Source organism: Anoplophora glabripennis, unplaced genomic scaffold, assembly GCF_000390285.2.
Source record: "Anoplophora glabripennis isolate ALB-LARVAE unplaced genomic scaffold, Agla_2.0 scaffold215, whole genome shotgun sequence".
NCBI classification, from domain to species: domain Eukaryota; kingdom Metazoa; phylum Arthropoda; class Insecta; order Coleoptera; family Cerambycidae; genus Anoplophora; species Anoplophora glabripennis.
In genome coordinates, this window is record NW_019416309.1 from 459,094 (window position 1) to 474,793 (window position 15,700).

A 15,700-nucleotide genomic window follows, 5' to 3' on the forward strand; every position below is an offset into this window, starting at 1 on the left:
TAAGTTAAAAATATTTAAATTTATTACCAATGTTGCAAAAATAGCAATAATTGATGAAAAAAAGGGGCATAATAATCAAGTTTTTTTGGAACATTTTTTAAAAATATTTTAATTGCTCTGAGGGCATTCTAATTTTGGTAAAAAAAACTTTAAAGTATAATAAAACAACACACCAAAATTCATGTTGTTTTATTATACTCTAAAGTTCTTTTTACCAAAATTAGAATGCCCTCGGAGCAATTAAAATATTTTTAAAAATTATCCAAAAACTTGATTATTTTGCCTTTATCGGGCTTCAACTTATATCTACGATATTGCAAGATAACAAAAAGCTTAGAAATTAGATGATGTAACAAAAAATTAATTAAATTTGATCATATCATATTCTGATACACCTCTTTCGTGGTTTTTACTGTTAACTTCTCTGTCCTTCTCCTATATTGCTTTTCTTTCACTCTTGCCAGTAGCGTGAATTAAGGTTGGTGGTACGGTAAGAGTGAACTTAGGATAATTCCCTGAGGTTTCCTTTATGTTTTTTTCCAACTTAATATCAGGGTCAAACTGCTGTGTTGCCATCAGACTCCCAAGGGAGTCGTATAAGCAAAGATACGAGGGGGAAGGAGTAGAGAGAAACCTAAAAAACGGGAATTATCCTTGAAGTGCCCAGAAGATATACAGCGCGTTCCTTACCGGCTCATTTTTTTTAAAATTCAGTTTGTATTTTACAGAGAATATTCTTTCTTAAAGGGATTACTAAAGGTGCAATTATATGGTACACGGCTTGCCAAATGGCGAACCTCAAACCACAAGCCGTTTGATATAAAGGGTTCTATGGGTTGTGGCTCTTGTATTGTTCCCCATGTTGTATTGGTGCTGATGATCGTTGAAAAGTGGGATGTGACACATTGCAAAATACATTTATATATTTACTATACTAAATACAAATATATACATAGGCTATAAAATATATATTTTAGTTTATAGAATATTAAAAAATTCGGAAATCATTTGCTATGAAATGGGAGATTTAAGAATTGTATTGATTTTAACATTCTGACAATAGAACATACTGCCAGCACGAGTTGTATTTCTACGAACCCGCATATCGAAGGATCCCGGTAGAGACGTTCAGTCAACATTGTCCTGAGAGTTTGAATAGGAAAGATAAACTATTAAATATTCTTCTAGTCTACAAAGACTACATTTTACATCGGTCTAACAGCGGCCCATTTTCGTAACTAGTATTTGGATAATAACCATCGATTCGAAAGCTTAAAAACTTAAGAAAACAACGTTGAATTCTTTCAAGTTTGTTAGTATATCTCTGGTAGTACAGGCATTTTAACGTAGCAACTTTGTTAAATAATCTTGAATTCCTGTTTATAAAACTCAAAACTCCATAGATCACACCAAAATCCTTAATATTATGATAACGTTAAAACTATAATAAAATATTAGCGGTTCTTTATTGGAAGTAGACAATCGAAGACACTTATCTGTATCAGTGGGTAATTGAATCACACAGATGATGATGGTCTACATGAGCTCTCAGTTCTAGTAGTATTAAACAATTGTCCAAACTAGTTACTAGTTACGTAAATATATATCGTTAATAAATGAAATAGAAAGAAGTGGCCCTAAATTGGGTCTTTGTGGCACTCCTGATGTCGCTATGAAATTGTCAAATGTAAATCCGATGATGAAATGTCTAATTCACGTTGTGAAAGACAGGATTTAATAAGGAGAATGAGATTGCCCCTTTTATATAATTATCTTTGTGAGAAATTTGTTCACACCATAACAACTTGTTCTTTGTTGATGTATACTGAATAAATTGAGCTAAATTCTAAGTTCCTATTGAGCTAAGTTCTAAACTAAATAATATTCTAGTAAAATCAGTTCAGGTGGACTGATGAAATGTGAAGCATATTATGCCATTGAGTACCGCAAATAAGTTGGACTAATGCGTGTACAGTTTAAGGCAGACTCTTTGCCAACATATCTGGCGTATTCCAAAAAGCTTAATTAGAACTCTGGGATACATTTGTATCACTCCATGAATATGCATGGATAACCGTTAGAGTTTATGCTTAAAATATTGCGTAGTGCCGCAGTGTCCCGCGTTTTTGTTGTTTTTGCCGAGCGCGTTACACACGCTGGAAATGAATGCATCCTGAGAAAAGACATGTTTCATTCGCGGAGTTTATTTTTGCCCCGCTCGAAAATGTGCCGGCAGGAGGTATTTCTTTGTTTGGCTGCGCCGGATGACCGACTGGAAATTTGCAGTGCATTTCGGCCTCGCGTTCGGGGCGATTTAAATATTCCGAGTTAGCAGTTCCGCGCAATTTGGGTCGAAGTAGATCTGTATAAATTTGCTCAGCACCGCGCATGGTTTTTTTTGTTGCGCCGGAAGCAATTTTGAACCAGTCGGAAGGTTTTGCATGCATTGGAATTAATATCAAGTTCTCAGCCCAATATTTATTCATAGACGGGATATTTTAGTTGCCGAGGAAGTTCCAGCGTTTCATAAAAAAAAAATAGATTGAAAATGGTTTCCGGAAGTTGAACTTATAAATGAGTAATACGGAACGTATTCTCCAAACTTGTAGAGATGTTTTAGTTGGGGTATAGGATTTTTTATTACAAAAAACAATCCGGGATGAGGGATAGGAAACATTTACTCTGATTTCGGTAGAAGAAGAACTAAATATGAACTTTTTTAGAGTATCTTTATAATTGCTGTTATCTTCGAGTGCACTTAATCATTTTTCATTCAAATATTGTCATAAACACCAGTTATTTAGCGTAGTTCAAGAAGAAATACCTAAAGCAGTATTTTGTTTAGTATTTTGAATACTGAAAGAACAGAATTCACGAAATTTGACTTTCTGGATTTCTATTTTAAGGCGGCACCAAAACGAACCCAGTTCCTCGGATTCCTCTAGTTCCTTGCACTGGCTTCTTGCAACTCCAAAAAACCTAACGGCCTGAGCAGCGCGGGAATTTTAATTACCCCCCATAATTCAGCGCGTAATACTGGTGTGCTGTTACGACCTATCGGTGGAAGGTAGGCATGATTGCCAATTATAGCAACAGGAGTTACGGCCCTTCAAATGAGGTTATTTATTGGTACGTGCGTGAGATTTATAATAGCGCTGGTCTTTGCTCTTTAATACCACCGTAATGAGGCCCGTGGAACCTGATCGACATTGAAACAACCGCGATTGCTCTCTAATGGATGTAGATTTTACCCCTTAGTGCGGGAGCTTTTTTTGGGGGGCGCTCAGGGCGGAGCGGAAGGCTGATATGCACTGAAAATTAAATTCATTGAATTAAAGAAGGGCGTCTCAAATTTCTAGACAAAGTCTGTAAAATTAAGTTTGATTAATCGATTTTATTCTACAATTCTTTTGTAAACTTATACTACTAACTTAGTTGCATTGGTTACATCAGACGAAAGTAACGCTTTATGTAGAATTAATTAGAGTCGTGCAAGTTCTATCCTCGGTTCACAGTTACTTGACGCTGTTTTTGTTTCAGGTGGAACTTCCCCAGTACCAGCAACAGTAAACCGAAATTTAACATCAGTGACTTCCTCAAAGCAGGGAAACATTTCCGAGAACAAGGTAAGGGCCAAAGGAAAATCAGGACCGTGTAGGTATACTACCCCAGCTGATGCTGTAACCGGAACAAACTTAAATTTTGCATTCCCGCGAGTTGCAAATATCCCCAGGGGATATCGTTTCCTGAGACACCAGCAACAAAATTTGTAGGCTTGTTTGAAGTACCTGAGAGAGTAGAAGGGAACATTGACACGTGTATAACGTTTCAATACGAGCTATTAAATATACTAGAGTGAATAGAGCTTAAATACAATCAATAAAGATAATTACAGTTTCCTGTTTACTTCAAAAAAATTTGCAGCCACAACCATTCATCCCTTTTTATGAAGTATGTAACTAAGTTCCCAACAAGTTGTCACAGTTTTGGTTATCATTGATTTGAAGATTTGTTTATATTGCAAAATAATATAATTTTAACAGTTTATAAAAGTTGTTTCAATAAAAGTAATTACGTAATATTTAAAGTGAGGGGTTGCAATACCTTGTTAAGTATTTAAGTGCAAATTAAAAAAGTTTAAAAACTTTAGAAAAGCAGTTCTATATTATCAGAAGGCAGACAACTTCTACAGCAACTTTCATTTGATATAAAAAACTGGCAAAAATAAAATCAGAAAGAAAAGTATCGATCTCAAATAAAGTGCTGTTAGCTCAAACGTTCGTATAAGTACTCACGATTCACATACCAACAGTGGAATTGAATTTAAAAGCTGATTTACGGAATTTAAAACTTACAAGGCCAAAGCGCACTCGGATCTAAGAATTGCATTAAGCAAGGCAAGTGCAAGCTCGTTTTTGTTTCGCCATTGTTAAATATCCCATCTAAGGCGCATCTGCTACGTTTTATGCGATGGATCGTGGGGTATTGTCGAAAGGAATTGCTCATAAAACGAGAAATTGTCTGATGAATGAATATCTTTCGTATCTCCACAGCACGATAAACATCCGATGCTATTTCAGCATGCCCTTGATACACCATAATGTATCGGATTATTCGCCTGAAATTGTTAAAATTTTATTTTGCGTCACAGGGGGAACGCTTTTGCCTTGAACTTTATTACATACTGACCCATATCAGTTTTATTGGCTTGTATGTAACAGTTCGATTTGAGAATGATCCTTGGAAGAATTATGTTGTGAGCGAATCATTCAAAGTGAATTCATTGGGAATTCAATAAATGTTTACACATTGTACTAAAAATGAAATATTTCTTCATTTTTAGAAACTGGAATGCTGGAATTGAACCTGTTTTACTTTTTGTTCATCCAGGATAAGTGTTAATGAATGAAAAACAAAATGAACAATGTAAACAGTACGTTTACTAGAAGGATTCGATGAATTATGACATTCAATCAGCATTCATGTATGAAAAGTATTCTGTGTTTATGTAATTCGCAGTTGGTCAGTTGATTAAGTGGGACAATGCGGGGTCGGACTACGTTTCGCGTAATAATAAATCGTTTATTTTCACGTCCTCTTGAAAGCAACGCATTTATTTCACAACCAGCATTTTTGAAATATTGAAATATTAACGCGGATGCCTCTTACAATAAAGTTATAAGCAGAATGCAATATAGACGAAAGTTATTACCCCCCCGTACCAACATAAAATAATAAAAAGCGACTCTAAAATCCGCTGAATAATTCATCAGAGTTACGAGCTTCCTTAGTATGTATTTATGTTAAGGAATACATAAATGTGATTTAAAGTAGCGTCATTCTCGCGAACTCCACTTTTTCAAATAAGTTTTATTTTGTTATACGTACATGTCACATAAAACTTTATGCCGTGCAGTAAAGAATTCAGTTACACCCCCCTTTCCATTATATGTGGAATATAAAATTATTTCCTCCTCCGCCTGCGGACCTAAATTTGTTACGACCAAGTGACAAAAAGCGCCACTAAATAACGATAAAACCATTATTATTTTATTAGTTTTAGTAATACTGCTATTCTGCGTATTCTAGTAGATCTTTATACCTTATCTATCATGTAGTACAATATGTTGTTGATTTTTAAGTAAAATTATACAGAACCCCTTTCAGTCATTGATAAAAAACGCAGTTAATTTCATATTTTCCTTGCAGATAACCTAGCTTTGGGCTTTGTTTCAGATATTTGGCTAAATAGTAACAGTTGGCAACACTTGACGCCGCTCATTATTTTTTTCTGCTATTTCTATGCAACTTTTTCTAAGATAATTTTATAGGCTTCTTTCGTCTCATTACCAATAAATCTCCAGATTGGTAAGCGCCCTGCATATTTGAGAACCTTAACAATACCAACTGTTTTCATTTTCCTTTCCTTTAAATTCGTCTGGCATTTGTTGCGTCTACCAACGCAAACTACCTTGTACTGGATACAGTCAGCTACAGAGACAGCACTTTTACTTGAACCCCTGTCGTTCCACACCCCTCCCGTAGGCTTTTTTCTTTGTGCTATGTGCTCGGGACACTGAGAATAGTATTACAGCCCTAATAGATTCGCCGCTCGGTTCTTTATTTGATTATCGCGGAACGAGTAGCGTACATGGATGCACCGAGTCGGAACCAATAAACGGGCTTCGTGGGGTCCTTGCCTGTTACTTTTGTTTACTGGGTTTCGAGACGGGATCGGTATCTGGAGAGTATAAGGAATGGGGATGCGAATGGAGCAGTTCGGTATAGGAAACTTATTATCCGGAATGTGGCTTCTGCCGCCGCATGCAATCGTCGAGTGCAAGATACAAAGTTGCGGAACTTACAATTAGAGCGCTCTGGAAGGTTAAGGTAGTGGTGGACATGATGTTCTAAGATTTGTAGGTAAGAAAGATTGATGAAAGATTCTGTCTTTAAAAAATTCTTAATAAGCTTCCTAAATTGAAGGAAATAGTTGCCATAAGAAAAAAAAAGCAAAATCAAGATGTTATACGATGTGATGTCTGACCAAATTTTAGTAGATGACAGAATTAAAAAAATTATATATATTAACTAAAATACGTCGTAAAAAATAAAAAGAAATTAGTAATGCAGCGCATTCTTGAATTACAAAAAAGAATATCTTTTATAGAGCTGAATTTATTAAAATATTTTTAAATACTATCAGCAACTCACACTCTCCTTCTTAGGAGTTTACACATAACTCTGGTCTATTGAGAACAATAATACAATATTTTTAAGCTCGAATCATTTTACCCTGCAAATAAGCTTCCGCTCTGGGGAATTTAATGGATTGGAAGGCGGCAACGGGGGGATATTTTCTCAATAGCACGCTATCTAGAGGGAATTAAAGAGATATCGCAAACCACGATAGGCATTTACATTCCAAATCTGTATACGTTACGGATATTTTCGGTATATCCGATTTGGTTTCCTGGAGAACGGATTCTTCCTAAAATATAGTAAAGAAAATTCCTATGACATTACAAATGTTTATTTTACTGCAAACATAGAACTGACGTAGAGCAGAAAATTTAGATTTTATGCATTGAACTGGGTATTTCTTGTAGTTCATTTTGTAATGTGTTCCTCGACAATCGTTACCGAGACGCTATTGTCTGTTTTCTTATTTCGCAAGCGTTTAGAACAAATTTTCTACTGGAGTATGTTGACTGCCAATGTAATAAAACTCAAGGGAGGAGCAAACTACATTCCGATAAAAGGGTTGTACCTTAAACTTATCTACATTGAAAAAGGTCAGTAAATAAACCCAAAATATTGTTCAAACAGTCAAAAAATATAATAAAAGCGACAAAAAAACAAAACTTTGGTTTATCTCTTCGAAAAGCAACAGTCGATTGTTTTTTTTATATATATATTTCTTTGAACTCTAAAATTGTGGTCTTTACCGTGATTTCCTGGCTTTTGTGAATAACCTGTTTTGACAAATGTATCGCTAACAAATTGGAAATAGTTTTCCTCCTGCAAATAACTTAATTTCTCAGTAAATTCTAGCAACTAACTCTGATTGGATGCTTCCAGATTGTGTACAATTTGCTCAACTGGAATGTTTACATGCAAACACTGAAATTTACTATCTAACTGTTATTTCCAGTTGCTGAGCTAACCCAAAGGTAGTGTGTAAATTGTTTTTCAGGTAATATGTTGCTCACTATAACATCTCTGCATTCAGACTTTGTTAGCTTAATATTAGAGCAAGTTATTTTCTTATTAATAATACAATTAAATTTATAAAACAAAAATAAATTAACTTAATATATTCATTCTGGCAAATTCCTTTAGCATTTTAATAAAAGATAAATATCTGTAATCTCGGAGAAATCAGTGAAATATTTCATCATCTCTAAGCTCAACAGGAAACCATACCGAGACATTAAATTGCACCCCTTTTTGTTGTAATCTGGCCGTCGGGAATTAATTTGTAATACCATCTTAACTACACAATTTAAATGACTGAGAATTATCACTTAATATTTAAATAAGTCGTAAAATATGATACCGTAATATTATACAATTAATTATATAGTGTACAGCCTTTAGCTGACTGGTTTTATGTTTTCATTTAATCTGGCTCCAGGCCATTTACAGCAAACGGCCGACATTTTAAGCTAAATAGATAATATTGGATGACAAATTACATAAAGCACCTACATAAAATGTAGTAGTGTTAGATTTTTACGTATATATATCTCTGATATTGACTACCCTCGAATATGCAGAACTGTAAAATGTAATAATTTAGTTTATATATGAACAAGCTACGAGTCAGTCATGCTATGAGAAATACTTTATACCTATCTGTTTCATTTTCCTACATTATATTTTCAGTTCAATGCACATCCTTTAAGATTTTTTAAAATGAAATAGTTCATATTATTTTTTGTTTAACAAAAACCGTCTGTATTTCTATTTGTATTTGCACTCCTTGTGAGGAAGAACATTTTTCTTGTTTCTAGGCAACACAATTGACAGAGGCACACGGCTTTTATAATGTCTTGTACGTGGTATTCATTTGAATCAACAAATGGAAGTCATAACTTTTAACAATCGTACAAAGGTAATTTGTTGGAAAGGTCACCATGCGAATTTATATTTCTTTACATGCACATATAGAAATAAAATATAATTTTCGATTCTTTCAATAAAACTTTTCTAGTGGTTATTTTCTCTGATTTCATTCTTTAATAAAATAACAAAAGAAAATGTTAAATAAAATTAATAGCGCCAACTGAAACAGACGAAAAAGAACGCACATAATGTTTTCTACTTCAACCCTTTTCCTTTCTTTTGTCTGATAGAACCACTTAACTAATTTAATTAATTTTATCCCTGAAAATACAAGGGAAAGAAATTTCAGCCGAGTAAACATATTCCCGTGCTTTGTTTTGTTAAATTGTATCTAATTTGGCTGTAATAACATCATTTTTCACCGTTGTAACATCTTAATTCGTGGAAAACGTTAGACAAATATCTTTTTACTGGAATTTATTTAACCCATTTAATTTGGGAATATAAGTTTCAAAAAACAACTTTTTGATGCGATTTCTCTTAAATAAATCAAAATTAAAAATAAATCAGATACATGTAGTGGATACATAAACGATTCTTGGTATTATTTGGATTTATTCTTTATCTTTGCTAAACTGTTCCATTTTCCAATTATTTTTCCACAACCTTACTCTCGAATAGTTAGTTTTAAAATTAAATCAACAATTTAGTTATAAAGCTGTTAGGTGCTGGCTTCGAAATCGTATTTTAAGAGTTTTATGAAACAATTGTTGGACTTTTAAGAGTCGTGGACTTAGTATTAACCTGTTTGCAGACTTTTATCAGTTATATGAAATAATCAAGTCACCGAGTGCCAAGACAAAGGAAATCTGAGAACGAATTAAAAAATATGGTAATCTCATACTCTACATTATCATTTCTTTTAAACTCTAGACAGACTTAATTAAAACCGCCTTATCTGAGTATTATAATTACTAAGATTGTTTTACAGCATGCATAATTTATATTCTACGTAAAAGTATTGCTGTGAAGGGTTTGCCTAAAAAGTGTATATACAAAATGTGTACCGACCGAAAGGACGGTTTTATATTCTGAATAACAAAAAATTGAAAATCATCTTCTTTATAACAAATACCAAGAAATAAAGGTGAAGTTTCTAAAATATTGAATAGCTTATACGTGGGACTTCAGACGACGGTAAAGTTCTGATATTTTTTACAAATCCCACACGTGAATAAGAAACCCTACCAGATATATCTTCATATATCACATTGTAAATATATAAACGAGTAAGATATACTTCCATCATTTTCTTTTCTGATAAAGCGTGGGTAAAAGATGATGCTTTTCAAATTTTTCTATCACATATATGTATCTTGGAAATGTTGGAATATTGAAGTGATGGACCAACGTCTGTTAAATCGCAACACTCACAATTCTGACGTCATCTAGCTCATTATGTGTATACTATTGTACCAAATTTTAAGTTTCCGTCACAGATATTATCACAAATTATAACGTCCCATACCATCAAGGCGTTTAAATAAACTTTTTAGCAGAAATTTCCGTCAGTGCCATTTTATGTTGTTACAGTTTAACATTTGATTACACATTTGTACGATCAAAGTGTTACAAAATGCCAAGAACTTATTCAAATTTAGAGTATCCGAATATGGTTTGCATGTTTGTTTATGATTTTTGTAATGGGAATGCTAATGCTGCTGTTGAAGAAACCGGAAAGATTCCCAGTGCTAGTACAACCTCTGAACGAGCGCATCTACAAGGTTTAAAAGAAGTAGAAAATAATCTGGGTCTAGTAGAAGATAATGCAACCACTATCCCACGAAGAATTGCTACTCAACTGGGCATTTCACAAAGAAGAGCACGGCTTACATTCGCACCATGTAAATAGGTCAATTTTTTATTATGCAGTATAATGAGGTAAGGTTTTTATAATGGTTTATTTTTCTTAAAACCAATTGCACTCGATGCAAGCTTAAAATTGAATGGTGTGAAGGAGTGATGCTATTACACAGGGTGTCCAGAAATAAGTGCCACCAATTTTGACGACGGGTTTAACCACCAAAAGCAAAGTGACAAAACTTGCAATTATTTTTTTACGTTTTTAAAATCGTGCTTTAATAAGGGTGTAAAAAATACTCCCTTACATTTTGGATTGGAATCTTTGAGAAGCTGTACTTGCCGACCCCAGGGTTTGAGCAATTTGCTCCGTTTCGAACAATTTCAATTAAATCCGACTTGAAGCGCAAAGTTCTCGCTAGGTAACTCCTCGTAACCATTTTTAAACGATTCCCCGTGCGAGACGGAAGATTTACCAACCGGCGACGTTAATTTGTATCGCGGATGGTTGCAGGCTGTCTCTCAAAGTCAGATTAACGGTTGGTCCCGGCCTTTAATTAAGGAATTACGGAAGCGGAGCGTAGTAAACCAGGTGTATCGATCCCATCCACGTCGATCTGAAGGCGTCGCCGTCGGGTGCCTCCTCCGCATTTACCATAGGACGTACACACACTTGATACGGTTATTAGTGAATTACTGACGCAAAGCTGGAACTGGCGGATTGCATAACAATTGCTCCGTGGTTCGGCGAAATTAAATTATGGTCCCGCGAGCATTCTGCCGTGTTTGCGGACTTGGTTTATTTCAGGTGCGCTGCCCGGTTGCCGGAATTTAATCATTTCGAGACGCCATAATTACTTCGGGGGCTTCCGGAAGCTTTAATCAGAGGTCAGATGGACCATTAACTTATTTTTGGACTTTGGGGAAGTGCCTGATTGCTGGCGAGGTTTCCAGACATAATTATTGTACAAACAACCGATCGCCAAGCGTAGAATAAAAAAATATCTACGTTCATCTATTTAGCCATAGTAGTGAGTCAAATTTGAAAAGCTCGGAAGAGAAAGGAAGGACCGAGAATTATTCCATCTACCTCCGAAGTACCCCTTGTATGCAAACAACATCAGTATGATTTTTCCTTATATTTTACAACCTACCCACAGCTGTTATTTTTAGAGATCTAAAATATGTTCAAATCTTCCTGAATCGTCATCATTTTAAATCAGATCATACGAAGCGATAAAGTGGCAAATTAAGCAGCAAACTTGTTTTTAATGAAACACTTTGTATATTTACATATTTAGATCTTACATCAATAAAATCGCATATGGTAAGGGAGATATGCCCAAAAGAGTCAAATACCACAGCGCCACCACTTGATAATATGGTCATTCTATGTCACATAGACCAGTGGTCTCCATAAAAATAGTGTACTGCCCACAAAACAGTACAAGAATCACAGTTTAACCTCAAAGTGGCTTCAAAACCACACCGCGTGAAATTTAAACCATACTTTTGACATTAAATAACTCAAAACCTCTTGGTAGCTGGTCTTTTCTGCAGTAGACTAACCAATTGACTAGCGTATTTGTAGAGAGACTTACCCATTAATATGGAATCAAATGATTTGAAACCAAATCTAACATATTTTAAAGTCCCAAACGAGTGGTCCTTCAATTCCATTTATTTTGGTACCATTGGAACCTGTATTTTTTTCTATCACAATTATTTTGTTTCTTGTTGGCGTTTTAAAATGTTATTAAACATGATGCTCTTTCGAGCGACAAACAATCATTTTGTTAATTCAACCCTCAGAGGAGATACCCCAATGGACGTTAAGACTGCGGAAACATCTTCATCCTTATAACGAGCGTTCAAATAAAAACGTGGTCGAAGTTGGCTCTGACACATTGGACGTAGGGAGTAGCTTATAGCGACCAACTTAACCTCATTTCTCAACGAGCTGTATAGCAGCTGTCAGTTTCAATAACGTTAATGACTATATAACTTTATTTTAAAGAATAATCGTGATAACAATAACAAACAATTAAAGGAGAACAAACGCAAATCTTTTTTTAACACTGTGTGGCAGGTACCGACTGATACTCCCACAATTTGTGATAAAACACGTACAGAAGTTCTTGGCGCATTTTCCATTATTTTTTGGACATTTTCTTTTAATTCTTCAGTCCGCTTTTTAGGTCGGCCGCTTCCTTCTTTTCTTGTTACACTGCCCGTTTCACGAAAAACATTAACACAACGCTGAACTGCACTTTGAAAAATTTTGTACTCAACAACGCCGGGAAATTGATTTTGAAATTCTATGAAACATTCCTCAATAGAATATTTCCATATTCCATCAATCTTGCGTCCATTTCTAAAGTAGGACTCTATGATAAACACTTTTTGTTCTTGAGAAAACACCATTTTAAACGCTTTTTAAAACGAAAATATTCAAATTGATAGCGGCGATATAGCGCTTTGACAGATGACGTTTAAGTTCATTTGCTATACGCTACGCCCTACGTCCAAATTTTCAGAACCAACTTGACCACGTTTTTATTTGAACGCTCGTTATGATGCTGAGGAAGTAGAAGCAGCTAATTTCTTCCTTCCGGAATGTTATACACATGCTTTACATCAATCATTGCTAGCTTGTACAATTGTTCAGTAGCTAATAAATTAATCCGTCGCAAACCCTTCTTCGTATTATCGTTTCTTCCTTCCAAATGGATTACAACACAATGTTATCCGAGAGCTGCATTTTCATGCCAATATTGCCATGAATTCGTGAGTCTTGTTCCTTAGACATTCGTCTAGATATCATCATTATAGTCACACCAGGATGTTGCTATGTTACTCCAGGATGTTGCTGTTACTCGTTATAATGGCCTCATTAACAGCACAAATGAACTGCTCACGATGTTATATCTTTATCCTATATCCATCTGCCTTATCAGAAGTTTTAGGACAAGATCATATTACTTACTAGTCCGATTAGTCTCAATTCTAAATCCAAATTGTAATAACATTTGTTGTCTCGATATCTGTGCGCAATCATCATGATTTTCTCGTCGTAACTACTCAGCGCATGTAGACAATTATTTGATAGTTCCACAATGACTGAACTCGACATAAAACTATGCAACTTGTAACCAAACAGCAGCATCTGAAGCCGTAGGTTATTACGGTAAACTGGTAGAGCATGCAAGACGTAGTATCAGATCGGCTATCATAAAGATAATGCTGTCGGGCGTCCTTGGGGGACCGACTCCCATCTATAATATCTGACGGACCCGGTTGATCCCTCCAGCAGAGTTGGTGGAGTTGGTGTAGTTTATCTCTATTTGGATTATTTTTATTCGAGTGAGTTTCAAGCAGTACGCGAGATAACTGTCGCTTATTTGTCTGGAGATATCCAGCTCGGGGTGACATACGTGTACGTTTATTTGTAATTCGCTGTTGGTGGTTTGTGTAACTTTAAACTCCAGATATCCTGCACGGAAATTCTTTCGTAAGAAGTTGTTTAGATGAGAAAGATAGCATTTTTTTGTCCTGTAGGTAAATATTTAAAGTGGAATTGATAAACTGCTAGACCAATTTGAGGTGAAAACTCGAAGTGGCGTATCAATTTTCTTAAAACACCTGCTACTAATGCACTCTACTAAATTGTCCATCAGCGCGGTTTACTTGATGGTGTCTGGCACTTGCTGAAATAAATAAAAATTATTTCCACTTCCTTCTTAATTAAATACGCCAACGAAACTTCTGTACTTGGTGTAATATGTTTCTTCAAATGATTCCTAAGAGTTATATGACATGTCAAAGGCTGGAAGTAAAATTATTCAACCATTGAAGATATTTTATTTATTCTAGACGGTTTCTATCCTATTCTATCCACATAATATATTTTACAAACATTTCGAGTTAAACAGTCTTATCTCCAGACGTAAAAAGCTTTCCATATTAATGGTCTATAAAATAATTCACTATGTTGCTCGTTTAAATTTTGTGCCAAGATCTAATAGCTAATTATTTGCTTATTTGCCGTACCTCTACTCGTACTAATATATTAGTTAAATCGCCTTTACATCAGGTGTTAAATAACTATCGTGAAATTGAAAATTACGTTGATATCTTATCTTGGGAGCAACTGCTTATATTTCTCAACTTACAGACATGCCATTATAAGCATTAAATGAACTTAATTACACAAATGGTGCCACAAATCAAGTTACTTACACACTTCCGTGATAACATTACTTATTGTTAGATAGATCTAATGTTAACAGGGTTGTATTTCCCTCACTCACACTAACGATTATTTATGGAACGAAATAAGAACTTAAGACTTTTGTTTCAGATGAAGTGGTTAGCGCTATGTGTGTTGGCCATCGTAGTGATTAGTTTGGCAGTGGCTGATGGAGAAGTTTGGGAGGAGGACGATCACGAGGTGCTTATTAGAAGCGAGAGGGGCGCTAAGAATCGCGGTAAGCGTAAGTTAATTTTGTTTTTGTTTTATTGTGGAATGTCTTTTGTTAGTCATCAGTATGATTCAGAAATATGTAGCCAAATTGGAAAATAATATCGAAAATATCATTATAATTAAAAAGTTTTCTACGAATACATGCCCGAATGCTTACCAAAACATATACAGGGTGATAAAATGTGTGTAGCCGAAAACATGTATATTTTTAAATAAGTGTGAGATGCTTTTAACATTACTATGCAACTTTATGGTAATAAAATTCTAGCAGAAATTTTCTTATGTGAATAAATCATATGTTTCATGTAATTTTGCGTCTAGAGTCTAGAAAACCACTATCCGCGTTGGGATAATAAAAGGGGTAATTAATTAAACAACCTTTATCATAAACGTAAAAATAAACGTTGAAGTAAAGCATAAAGACCTTAAACGGAACGGCCCACAGGAATAATTATTATGTGCATAATAATAAATTTCATTATGCGGCAAAGCCGTATCTGCTTTAGTTCATTTAACCTCGTTTAGCATTAATAACTGAAATTCTGTAGGCGAATCTTAACAAACCTTCAAATAAGAAAAGTTCCTACAATATTTTACATCCGCCATTCCCTTAATGCTCTACTCTTGCGTAATATCTACATAATTAAATTGAATCGCAAAAACTCGAAGTTGGTAATTTCTAAGCTGTGAGAAGGAGCAGAATTTAACGCTAAGTACTCCTTTCCTAAAACGAGTTTAAAACTTCTCGAAATTAATATAAAAGTGTTATATTAGCTGTTTTATTAACGC

General features: G+C 34.8%; 1 protein-coding gene across 1 annotated transcript in view; it reads left to right on the plus strand.

Annotated features, from left to right (window-relative positions):
- The window catches only part of LOC108912195 (midkine-A-like), a 95,384-nt gene that overhangs the window by 27,000 nt on the left and 52,684 nt on the right, over nucleotides 1-15,700 (plus strand). Inside the window, exons 2-3 of the mRNA XM_018717375.1 lie at nucleotides 3,541-3,626; nucleotides 14,789-14,915. Coding sequence (XP_018572891.1) covers nucleotides 14,789-14,915 — 127 coding nt within the window. The 5' untranslated portion in view covers nucleotides 3,541-3,626. The remainder of the gene's footprint in view (nucleotides 1-3,540; nucleotides 3,627-14,788; nucleotides 14,916-15,700) is intronic.